Source organism: Dermacentor silvarum, chromosome 9, assembly GCF_013339745.2.
Source record: "Dermacentor silvarum isolate Dsil-2018 chromosome 9, BIME_Dsil_1.4, whole genome shotgun sequence".
NCBI classification, from domain to species: Eukaryota; Metazoa; Arthropoda; class Arachnida; order Ixodida; family Ixodidae; genus Dermacentor; species Dermacentor silvarum.
Genome location: NC_051162.1, coordinates 13,102,571 through 13,115,394, shown reverse-complemented (window position 1 = coordinate 13,115,394; position 12,824 = coordinate 13,102,571). Strand labels below are relative to the sequence as shown.

The 12,824-nt window shown below is 49.0% G+C and overlaps 1 protein-coding gene across 2 annotated transcripts in view; it reads left to right on the top strand.

Moving 5' to 3' along the window:
• Positions 1-12,178, top strand: part of LOC119465143 (cholinesterase 1-like) — an 84,499-nt gene extending 72,321 nt beyond the window's left edge. For both annotated transcript variants that reach the window (XM_037725943.2, XM_037725944.2), the window contains 3 exons: positions 3,364-3,631; positions 8,402-8,760; positions 11,820-12,178. In XM_037725943.2, coding sequence (XP_037581871.1) covers positions 3,364-3,631; positions 8,402-8,760; positions 11,820-11,961 — 769 coding nt within the window. In that variant the 3' untranslated portion in view covers positions 11,962-12,178. The remainder of the gene's footprint in view (positions 1-3,363; positions 3,632-8,401; positions 8,761-11,819) is intronic.
• The last annotated feature ends 646 nt before the right edge of the window (positions 12,179-12,824 follow it).

Below are 12,824 nucleotides of genomic sequence, written 5' to 3'. Positions count from 1 at the left end.
ACGCCAGCTTTCTCTCTACGCCTTCTGTTCCATCCACATCTCTACCAGAGGTGTTCGCCGCCCGCGTCGCCCACTGCCGCGAAATTGCGCGCGCCCACACCGCGACCATTCAGGACAAGAGTAAAGTCCGTTGTGATGCGACCCGTCGTGTCATTTCGTTCCGACCAGGCGACGAAGTGCTCCTGTGGACACCTGTTCGAGTGCCAGGGCTCTGTGAAACATTTCTTCACAGGTATCGCGGCCCATATACCGTGCTTGAAAGAACATCTGCCGTGAACTATCGCGTAGCTCCTGTTACCTCGGTTACTGACCGCCGTTGCCGCAGCACTGAAATTGTTCACGTCTCTCGCCTGAAGCCGTATCTTCGGCGTTCCGACCGTTTCTGACTCGCTGCCTTACCGGCCGCTTTCGTGAGGGGGAGGGGGGGGGGGGGATTTAGTGTGAGCGCTAACTGTGCAGTTCATCATCGTCTTCATGTGTATATACCCACCCTCATAATCATCATCATTTTGTCGGGTTGGTGTTCGTGGGCTGTCTCGTGCTGTGTGACAATAGAAGAGCTCTGCCTTCGTCCCGGGCGTCGTCTCACAATATATATTCATGTCATCGTCTTTTTCGGACCATTGCGCCTAGCTGTTATATCAGTGTAACCACGCGCTTTGTAGTGGCGCTCCCATGTTCATTTTTAACGCGATGGCGTTTAAGGCCCCGTGTCTATAGAGATGCGAAGTGCGGAAAAAAACGGAAAATTCCGGAAAAAAACTGTTTTTTTTTTCGTTTTTTTCGCCGCAGTTGGAAAAATTGGCCAAAATTTCCGCGGGGGAAAACATACAGAAATAAAACTTAGGCCACACTCAGCGTGGAACGTGAAAGCGAAACGCAGAACGCGAAATCGAAACGTCGCACATGATACCGAAACACCAAACGACGGCTGACCACTCGCCATCGATATCACATAATGTCAGCTCCAGCGTCAGCGTGGCTTCGTCATTCGGGTGCGGTTTATCATGTTTTGGTGCCCGTTATTGTTCAATTTTGACTTTCCCTCGTGCACTTCTGCAACCTGTGGCGGAAGTCCGCATATGAAGCCGTGTGGAAGCAGATTCTGCAATGGTACGGCCAATTTCCGACGTGTGGATGCACTTCACGGTCGGGGAGACCTTCACGGTCGGGGAGACATCTTGATCCATGTTTCTATAGTCGAAGCCATGACGAAATTGCCACAGAAGAGACATTTCAGTGTTTTTTGTTCTAACTGCCGTAACAATTCTAAGAAGCCGCACCCGTCCCCAGAGAACTGAATTAAACGGAACGCGTTCGCGGTGATGCTTCTGGCGTCTCTTCTATTTGTTAAACCCTGCATTCGTTTGTGAAAAGGCAGAAAGCATTTCACTTCTGTTATTTACATAATGAAAGTTATGGCTTTTGACATTTGGCAATAAACTATTGACCGTATGCTCAAGAATATTTGTTCTTTTCCATTTTTTCCAAAATTTCGTGAAAAAAACTGGTTTTTTTTCGATTGCTCAAAATTTCCGGAAATTTTGCATCTCTACCCGTGTCGCAGAAAATCTGGCGTCGGCAACCGGCGTGTGAACGCGGGTGGCGGAGAAAATCATCCAACCACATCGACCGCGCAGGCCCTCCACGTGGTGCAAGGTTTTGGTGAACAAAAACTGAATTTCTCACAGTGAAATCCGTCAGAAAAATGGTAAAGTACGACTTTACCATTCGGCGTCGGATTCGCCGTCGGATTGTAATTTGAATGTACGAGACAACCTAATTCTGCTACGAGGAAACTCAAACACAAACTCCCTTTCCAGCATTTCTATCAGACCTGCGCGCGTCGGGGCAATAGCAATCAATTAATAAAATTATAAAAAAGGTGCTAGGGCCTTCACATTTTAATATAAGACCACTTATATTGCCCCTGGAAAAACGTCTTTCCAGCAATGCATTTCAGTTTAAAAGTGAAGCCGACTTTTAGGGGATTGGTGCAAGCTCGGGCTTTGTAAGCTGGCTTTTCCACGTGTAGTGTTGCAGTGAATGAAGCCTACTTGCCGTATGCGAACGATGTGATGCGAATGGGTTCCGATAACGCCATCCCGTTCTACTCTTAAAGGCGAAGCTTAGGCGTCCTCCCAATTATTTTTTATTGCGATAGCAATTATATGGACCCTTAACCGGATTTCTGCCGTCGCCGTCGTCGTGGTCGTCGCCGTCGCCGTCGCCGTGAGGTTCCCTATAGATAAAATCTTCGCCGCGCGCCGTATGCCCGAGAGGAAGCGTGCGGAGACGCGCGCTATCACGGAGAGCGAACGCACTCAATCTCCCACGCGCAAGCAAGGAAGCGGGAAGCCAGCGCCGGAGGGAGCGCGGGGGGGGGGGGGGGGGGCGCATTTCTACGCTGCCAACAACCGCGCTCGTCGCTCGCCTCTTATCTCCGCACGGCTCTGACCTTTATGCGCCGTGCATTCGCCGCCCAGTTTCCGTTGAAGCGATAGACCGCACGTACCTTCGCCGCTGCGGCGTACGCGCTTGCTGCCAGCGGTTTGACAGTCGTTGTCTGCAGTCATTCAGTGTGATCTATTCACGTTTGTTTGTGCGCGCTCACACCACGCTTGTTCATTCAGTTAGTAATAGTCGGGCCACATTTTCCAACGCACGCTACACATGCAATGCTGCCCGGATCGGCAGTGCAGAGCTACAGGTGTGTCCCTTCGCACGCGCTGCCCACGGGAAGCGCTTCTCATCAACACCACCGTTTCACACGCGCCTTCTCGTGGTCATCGAGTCTCTCTTCATGTCGGTCTACTTACGCCGCAGCACACCTGCTTACTTAATCAGCTCATGTTTACTACAATTCATATTGCTACCAAAGCCGCTCACCTTACTTCGTATGACATTGCTTTGTTGCTATCGCATTCATTGCTTCGCCCTTAGGGCCAACCTGTGACATTTTTTTTCCTTCTGGCCTAATCCAGGAAGTGAGCAATGGTTATTCTGTACTAGTATTTGGCCAGTGCCAGTGTAAGGGTTCATGAAGACGCTTTTCCGTTAAGTTGTTGGCATAGATGAACTTGTAGCTTGGCTATTTGATAATCCACTTTGGTAACGTCTTCAGAGCGCAAGTAAACGCACCTGTATACACGCTCTCGCCACACTCAGACATCCAAGAAAGCGGCCCCTGCGCCATTTCATTTTCTTTCTCACGAGCGCTCCGAGTGCTTGTGCGAAATAAAAAGAGGGGGGAGAGTGAGGGTGTTTGTGCTTATGAGTGCGTGTATGTGTGTGTATGTATGCGTATTTCCTTGCGCTCTTAAGCTGTTACCAAGGTTTCATTGACACGACGTGTCCGGACAGATCTGCCGACGAGCTCGTGGTGGCGGCGTCCGAGGCGGTTCCGGGAAAGTTCTTCCCCTTCGTGCCCACTTACCACGACCAGTTCCTGCCCAAGGTCCCCGCAGTGGCCGTGCGCAAGGGTTTCTTCGATGCCAGCGTCGACCTCCTCACGGGCGTCACATCTGACGAGGGCGCCACGGCACTCGTTTGGCCACGGCCTTGGCCCGAACTGCTGTCCGATCAGCTCGACAGCATGGACCGCGAGACACTCAAGAGCTCGCTCACTCAGGTGAGGAGAAAAGAACCTGCTAGGAGTGAAATAATCCGCGCTATTCTCACCCAGGAAAGTTTTTCTTTAGCTACCTGTTTTCACCGAAAACCTCTTTCAGTTTTGTATCATTGCTTATTCCCAGCTCATTAATGAAAACAAAAATAATCCTTCGCAGATCTATGTCAATTGAATTAGTAAGTACTAGTAATTTCCCCTATATGGTGTCCTTGGTGTCATTGTTTGTTGGCTACTTATGATATGATTAATAAATATCGGGCCCCTCGGTTCCCTTTCTTCTCGTTCTATCTGAGCAACTGACACATCAAATGCAGCGCAGCAGTATAAGCGATTTCTTACGCCCTTCGTCGGAATTACTACATTCCATTTTGATACTTGCCGTGCAACGCTGTGGAAGCTACGCAAAGATTTGCGCGCCCTGACAGGTCTTGCACCGCCCGTCCAATTGGCAAGTGAGCTTAAGGTCAATGGTCGGCGTGGCCAGCTCCTTCGCCGCACCCGATGGCTTTTCATGCGTCGAAGAGGCTTTCGCGCGCTCTGGTAGTGCTGCTGCGGCTCGGATCGGGCGAGGTAAACACGATTTTGCGCTGCTATATGATTCCTTACTGATTAATAAACGACGGTTGAAGGTGTGCGAGGGGCAAAGCGCGTGCTGGCGGCTACTTATTCTCAAATTCATTTATTTTTTAGAGTGCAGCTCTTAGGCGCCCATTCCTGCGGCGTCATACCTCGTAACCGAGCGAACGAGCGCAGCGAAAGATGAGGGCGAACGCTGGGCGCAGCGGGGATGAAAAAAAAAAGCGGCGAGAGCGCGAGGCGGCTGTCAGGGTGCAGCGAAACCATGAGGCGGAAAGCGGAGGAGGGTATGGCGAAAGCGTGAGAAGAAAAGCGTATTTCCGCGCACGGAGGGGAAGGCGGCGACAACTGCTACGAGATGGCGCCAGAGTAGCGCGCGCCGTCTACTGCGCGGCTACTGTGAATCGCGCCCACGCGCTTCCTCTCGGGATCTGCCGATTAGCGAGGCAGTCGCGCCGCACTTCGCTTCATTTGCAACGTGCCGCACGAGACAGATTGTCCGCGCCAGCCAATATATCGCGAAATGAAAACACGTATTGAGCTGCACTGAAATTTCGCATTAGGGAGTATCGTAATCGTCGGCGAATTTTTTCTGCACACGTACTCTCACTGCATTCACGTGGGCAAGTAGAAGTGGTATATCTCTGCAAGAGTTCGTCATGAGACTGGTAGAAAGTATAAACAGCCACCAACTAGCCCCCTTCGTCGCCCTTTTGAACTACGTGTCTAGCGTTCGCTTTATTATCAAATGAACAAACTTAACTCGCAGGATTAAGGGTGCCCGTCCCAAGGCAACTATTCCAAGTGAAATACCACTCAAGGTGCGATCGCACCAAGAATGTTTCAGATAAGGCGCAGCAAGCTTTAAAAAAAAAAGGTTTCATTGCGGATTAATGAAAATTCGTGCGTTCTGCTACGTGTGTTTGCGTGCCATTGTCTACTGAGTGCCGCAGTTGCAAGGCTGGATGGAGGGAGAAATTGTGCCCGAGGCGTGAAATGATGTTATGCAATTTATTTACTCGTTTACTAGTATATTACAGTTGCTGCCCAAGCAAGCATTATCATAATTATAAACAACATTATTGAAATGTTAATTACTCCGAACACAAAAAAAGTTGTCGCAGTTTCACCTGAAAGGCGAAGCATCAATTGCGATAGCAAATTTGTAGAGAGTTATACGGAGTAATGATAGTAGCTTTATCAGCTGTATAAACTTGGACATGCAACAGCACCGGCAGCACGCAGAACTGTTGTCGACGCCGTCGGCGTTTTGCCCGCGTTCGCACAAAATGCGTGCGGCGTTGGTGAGTGTTGCCGGAGCCTCTGATATAAATAGGCACTTGGTGCCGCAGCTAATCGTCGCCTCCCTTCCGCTCCCCCTCCTTGGCGCTGAGCCGTGCTCCCTCAAGGTCTGCAGAAGATAGCGCCAACCTTTCCCTTTCCCTCAAGAACCACTTATCATCATCCCTCCCCCTCCCCCCCACGGCCTTTCGTGCGTCAGAAGAAGGCGCGTTTGCTCTACCAACGCCTCCTATAAAGTTTTTATAGGAGGCGTTTGCTCTACATATATGGTGATTGTAAAGGAGGAAAGAGACGCCTACTTCTGCAGCCCTTAAGGGAGCACGGCACAGAACGCGCGTTTGTTCTCCGCCGTGCGTTCACTCCCCGTGAAAGCGCGTGTCCCTCGCGCCCTTTCACTCGCACATACAGCGTTCGGCGGCGCGCGGCGCTGGCGCTGAGCCGTGCTCCCTCAAGGGCTGCAGAAGATAGCGCCAACCTTTCCCTTTCCCTCAAGAACCACTTATCCTCCGCGCGGCGACGATTTCATGAGCCGTGCTCCCTCAAGGGCTGCAGAAGATAGCGCCAACCTTTCCCTTTCCCTCAAGAACCACTTATCCTCCGCGCGGCGACGATTTCATGAGCCGTGCTCCCTCAAGGGCTGCAGAAGATAGCGCCAACCTTTCCCTTTCCCTCAAGAACCACTTATCCTCCGCGCGGCGACGATTTCATGAGCCGTGCTCCCTCAAGGGCTGCAGAAGATAGCGCCAACCTTTCCCTTTCCCTCAAGAACCACTTATCCTCCGCGCGGCGACGATTTCATGAGCCGTGCTCCCTCAAGGGCTGCAGAAGATAGCGCCAACCTTTCCCTTTCCCTCAAGAACCACTTATCCTCCGCGCGGCGACGATTTCATGAGCCGTGCTCCCTCAAGGGCTGCAGAAGATAGCGCCAACCTTTCCCTTTCCCTCAAGAACCACTTATCCTCCGCGCGGCGACGATTTCATGAGCCGTGCTCCCTCAAGGGCTGCAGAAGATAGCGCCAACCTTTCCCTTTCCCTCAAGAACCACTTATCCTCCGCGCGGCGACGATTTCATGAGCCGTGCTCCCTCAAGGGCTGCAGAAGATAGCGCCAACCTTTCCCTTTCCCTCAAGAACCACTTATCCTCCGCGCGGCGACGATTTCATGAGCCGTGCTCCCTCAAGGGCTGCAGAAGATAGCGCCAACCTTTCCCTTTCCCTCAAGAACCACTTATCCTCCGCGCGGCGACGATTTCATGAGCCGTGCTCCCTCAAGGGCTGCAGAAGATAGCGCCAACCTTTCCCTTTCCCTCAAGAACCACTTATCCTCCGCGCGGCGACGATTTCATGAGCCGTGCTCCCTCAAGGGCTGCAGAAGATAGCGCCAACCTTTCCCTTTCCCTCAAGAACCACTTATCATCATCTCCATTGACGTCATACGGAACCTCACGGCGACGGCGACGGCAGAAATCTGCTTTGGAGTGTCCATATAATTGCTATCGCAATAATACTAGTCTCTCTTCCGCGTGTCTGCTTACGGCACGTTTATTTTATTTATTTTAAGACAACATATTTATTTATGAATACCTTATAGGGCATTGGGTAAGGGGAAACTACGGTTGGGTTTCCACTTGAGATTGTTGGTTTTCCATCATGAACGTTTAGCATTGCGCGTAAGAAACATGGACAAAAGAAGGAACACGGTTTACACACACGAAAACTCTCAGCAGTTTATTGCAAGAAGAATGTGACCTCATTTATACCTCGCCACAGGCAATACTGCGCATGACACCAAGGGCGGAACCACACTGACAAAAAATTATCAACACGCACGTGTCGTGCCATTCAGATACGCTATCTCCTTACTGATAAGGTGATAGTGGCGATGCTAATACACATTTCTTTTAAACTTGTGATGCAGCGGGCCTCAATAGTGAGGCGTGTCATCTCTATATTCGACTTTTCAGTGATAACGCACTTTCTGAATCTGGATCTGCAGCCGCATTCATCACAATAAAGTGCCCCCCCCCCCCCCCCCCCCCCGCGCGCCTTGTTACCGATCGGTGATTATTAAACGCGCTCCGAAGTTTCGCGATCGTCAAAGCAGAACGCAAAAATGTCGGCTTCGGAAACGACGCGCGCGCTTCGGGAGATCGCAGATATCGCGATTCCGATGCCTCTGCGGCTGATCATATCGATACATCATATAGCAGCGAGTCAGAGGACGCTGAATTTTCGTCGGACTTTGAGTCTGAAAGCGATGGTCACGACGCAAACCAGCGCGGAACATCGGCGGCCGCAGCCCTGCACGCCCAACTGTAGTGCTTGCAGTTAAATTATTGTAGCGGAATACCTATTCAATGACAAATTCTGATTTTTTCGGAGATAGTGTCTAATAGACGGCGATACATTTTGTATGTCTTATAATTTTCATAACTTTTTTTTCCTAGTAGATACAAGCGTGTCTTTACAAAATTTGTTCAATTTTATCGCACAATCTTGATTTTAACAATTTATATATTTTTATGACATACATCTCGTTAATAAAACTTTCATGCGTTAAGAGTGCATTCATTTTGCTTTCTGTTTATGTATTCCATTAAATATTGGGTGCTGTTGTTCCTTCAGAAAAAAAAAAACATCTGCCGTAACATACAAAAAACACCTATTTTCCCCATGGTAGGGAAAGAGTTGACGTAGGTAAGCCACAGGGGCACCTGCTTATTTCTTCGTAATGTCGAGAATCCTTGCTTGTTCGATGCGCAATAATTCTATCCGAACTGACTCAGTGCGTAAAACGACAGATCGAGTGCCGTACAGTTGCGCTTGGTGCGCAATTGAAGCGTGCCTGACGTGCCTTGACGAGTGAGAAATGAAAAAACTGTGTGCCCTGCAGGTGGTGTCTTCGTGGATGGGCGACGATGCGGCCGAGCTCCTGGAGCAGTACGCAGCCCGTTCGACGGACGGTGCCGGGCTGCGACGCCAGCTGGTGGACTACCTGGGCGACCGGCTGTTCGTGTGCCCCATGCACGCGGCAGCCGCTGCTCACGCGTCCCGTAACGGCTCCGTGTACTCGTACGTGTTCGACCAGTGGTCGAGCTCGCGTCCGCGGCTCAGCTGGGCTGGCGTCGGCCACGGCATGGACCTGCTCTACACGTTCGGCCTGCCACTCCTTCACCCGGAGCACTTCGACGACCAGGACGCGAGGGCGTCCGAAAACTTAATCGCCATGATCGCCACTTTCGCCGAGAAAGGGTCAGTATACGAAAGTGCGCGCCGCTTGACGAAAGCTTCGAGTCGCACCCACTCAAGCGTGATTGTAGGCTCTGTGTGACGCATACCCGCCTTAAGTTTAGTCAAGCTTTGGTTTGATTTGAGCGAGTTGGTGCAGATTCCGAATAAGTTGCACTACACAGGCCATGGGATAAAATGACGAATGGAGGACGGAATAAGACACTTCGTTTCGTGTCTTTGAGAGATTACCTAAGACAGCCTTATCGAGGTTAAGAGAGCTGGTGAGGCATCTACAGTGCTGACTGATGGGCGCGTACTCTCCTACAAAGGCCTCCCAGATAAGAGGAAATACTACTATAGGATTTCTTATTCATAACGACATAGCTGGAAAATTCTACGAATTCTACTGCAATAACGAAACGGAAGCTAAAAAGGACATTTATGTTAAAGGTATATATACCATAATCTATGCACCAACGTCCATTAATCATTAAGTATACTGTCACAAGGTTCACTTCTTGTGAACCTTGAGACAGTATACTTCATTATGATTAATTGAATAGCAAAAACCGAAATGGATTTCATACACCGTGATTACCACGACATTGTGCAGAATGCAGAAGTGTTAGGCAGGGTAAAGGGAAGAGATCGCCTGTTAGTAAAGTCTAGCATTACTCTGAATTAGAAGAAAGAAATTAGAAATCAGTCGATAACGCCGAGCCAGCAGCAGTCACGAGAAAGGCAGAGGAATCCGGGCTCGCATTCGCGAACAACTATGACGCTTTAGAACAGGAGCATTAGGATATCGCAGAGGTAGTGTACGTATACCTTAACGAAAAGTATTTGAGAGGCCGAATTTGAATTAGAAGGTAAGACATCAATGCAGCAATGAGGCAAGCTGTCCCGTGTAACAAAGAACGTAATACAGAAACGACAGAGGTAACCTAGCCTTCTAGGGTTAGAAGTGTCCAACTCGAATGACAGGGATGAACTGATTGAACTGACGAAAGATCAACAAGAGGAAAATAAGTGGCACTTGAAATTATAACACTGTAACAATTGAGCAACACAAAAACTTGAGAAACATAGAAACAGCAGGAAAATTTGGAAATGGAAGGAACATGTTTGCAGTGAAAGATGAGCGTGGCATTCTCATAAGCAATTTCGACAGTAACGCTAGCATGCACTGTACTGTACATTGCAGAACCCAGAACAGCCGCGTATATATAGCATGTAGTGGCGAACAAGAAGCAGAAAAGTAGTACGCGTTCCTGGGAAAGTTTGTGCCACATGTACTGCCAGCATAAGTTGAAATCTAACAAGTTGACAGCTATCATTCGTTTTGAGTTTCCATGCTCGCATGTTTGTAACAGTGACCCGATTCAGGCTGCAAAGCGTACCTCTGGGGCCTCATAAACATTAGAAACGGGCCACGGAGATATTGACCATAGCATTTAATGGAATCACGCATTACAGCAGGTGTCCTTATTACACCTTTCCTGTCTACGCTTCAATTTATGCTGATAGTACATGTTAGCTTCAGATCGACATAGATTATGAAAAAGGCGTCGGCGACACAGTGTGTTAAAAAACTTCCGACTGTTTATTTTGTCGCCAACAAGCAGGATTTAAAAGGTATCTCGTACGTGTAGTGGTAATCAAAAGATACTGACGTTCAATGCGTAGCTAAATCCTTCAGATTGATCTTGTTGGACATATAGAATTCTCGACGGCCCTTTAAGATTTATGGACAAGCTCCCAACATCAATACCCCTCTTAAATGTATTTCAGTATTTTCTATGTGCCGCTGGCTGCTTGCCGTTATACCGTTATACTTGAAAAACGCAGTAATTTAATTCTAGAGATGCTAATTTATTGATCGGAAAGTTGGAGAATAGCCAAGGAGCTTGTCAAGCTAAAGACTGCGCAAGGTGCGATGGAACGAAAAATGACAGACGTAACGTTAGAAGAAAGGAGGACAACGGTGTGGATTAGGCAGGAAACGGTGGTAGCCGATATTCTAGTTGAAATGGAGAGGAAGAGTTGGGGAGGTCATATAATGGCGCAGGGCAAATAACCGGCGGCCTATTGGAGTTGCAGAATAGGTGCAGTCGATAATGGCAGAGAAGCAGGTGGCGCGATGAAATTGGCTCAGACAGCGGTAATTGGAAATTGCTGGGAGAGGGCTTCGCACTGGCAGTGGCCATATATTAGGCTAATTATAATGATGAAGACAACTCGGAACTAGCTGTAGGAGATCTATCTCACTTCGGTGCAAAGTCGCACCATGGTGCAATCAAAGCAACCCTATTGAGTAACACATTGTAACAGTCGTTAGCCATTTAAAATACGGCTAACAGCTGTTGCAACAAATTCACCATCATTACAACCTGACCCGCCGTGGTTGCTTAGTGGCTATGGTGTTGGACTGCTAAGCACGAGGTCGCGGGATCAAATCCCAGCCCCGGCGGCCGCATTTCGATGGGGGCGAAATGCGAAAACACCCGTGTACTTAGATTTCGGTGCACGTTAAAGAACCCCAGGTGGTCCAAATTTTCCGAAGTCCCCCACTATGGCGTGCCTCATAATGAAATCGTGGTTTTGGCACGTTAAACCCTATAATTGAAAAAATGAAGAGATTCATTAAGTATTAATTGTTTATCTCCTAATCAAGATAAACAAGTACCTGATTTTGGACATAAATGGAGTGGCGTCACAGGTAAGTAGACGACTGCTTGATTTTATATCATATCAACGGATTCCCTCAGGCATGTTAAATATCCTTAAAATCTTCAGAAAAAAGTTGGTGCTGGTTTAATCTACCCTAATATTGACCAAAGTAAGACCACATATTTTAGTTCACGTGTTCCTCAGAACTATTAGTGTGTGTGTGTGTGTGTGTGTGTGTGTGTGTGTGTGTGTGTGTGCGTGCGTGCGTGCGTGCGTGCGTGCGTGCGTGCGTGCGTGGTGCGTGTGCTGTGTGTGTGTGCGTGTGCGTGTGTGTGTGTGTGTGTGTGTGTGTGTGTGTGTGCGTGTGTACTCTGCAAACAATATATGAAGCCTCGTAAATTTGCTCGCAGCGTTCCCGAGTACCCAGCGGTACCTGCCTGGCCAAAATACTCGGCTGACTCACCAGTGTCACTTCGTCTGGCGCACGACAACGTCACCGAAGTGTTTGGCTTCGGCTCTGACAACTGTGATCTCTTCCGTCAGTACTTCTAAAGTCGCGTTTCCGAAGCCATAGCACCTCCACGCCGAAGACAGAGTGCAGCATTCTACTCAGCTGAGCCTGTTGGCACAAGTAAATGATCGAAGAAATCGCTCAACAAGACAGGACGGAGGAAGCGTGGAATGAATTGATCTCCGACACTCGTGGTTTGAACCGAAGACATCCGCCGGTTAAAAGAAAAAAATAAAGGCAAACCGGTGTAAACCATAACTCCTCAGTTTCATTGGCTCTTTCACTCCCTTGAATTAAATACTGCGAACGACAGTTGGAAGTTCGCAAAAGGTACGCAGGCTATATGAGCACATTCAGCTGCCCGTACTTGAAAATGACTCAGCGCCTTTGCACGAATTGGCGAGCCAGCCGGTTGAACCATCTTGGGGCTGTAGAGCAGGACAGACGGAGTCACACGGAGGAAAAAATACCGCATTATAGGCAATAAAGGCCGGAATGGCAGAGATCGCTTCCGCGCCTAGCCGTTCAAGTGCAGGCGGGTCACCTCCGATGCCGTTTCTGCGCATTACTGTAAGAAAAAACGAGGCGTAAGATCGTGCAGTGGGTTGACGATGTCGTTTATTTCATCTGACTGTCATATATTGACAACATAATAAAGTGCACATGAAGCAGACTGGTCGCTGCGTCAACGAAACACTCATTGGAGTATAAATGTTGTGTATACCGAACAGCACCAGGCAGTCGTATTGTACACTGGAACGGTTGCGGCTTCGTGCCAGTGTTTGCAAAAAAAAAAAAAGTGCTGTTGGGAGCAGTAGTATGTGTTGCTGGGCTAGTTCATACTGAACGATTTCAGACCGTAAGACCTATTGGGAGCATATAAGCCCGAGCAGCTGGGAGAACG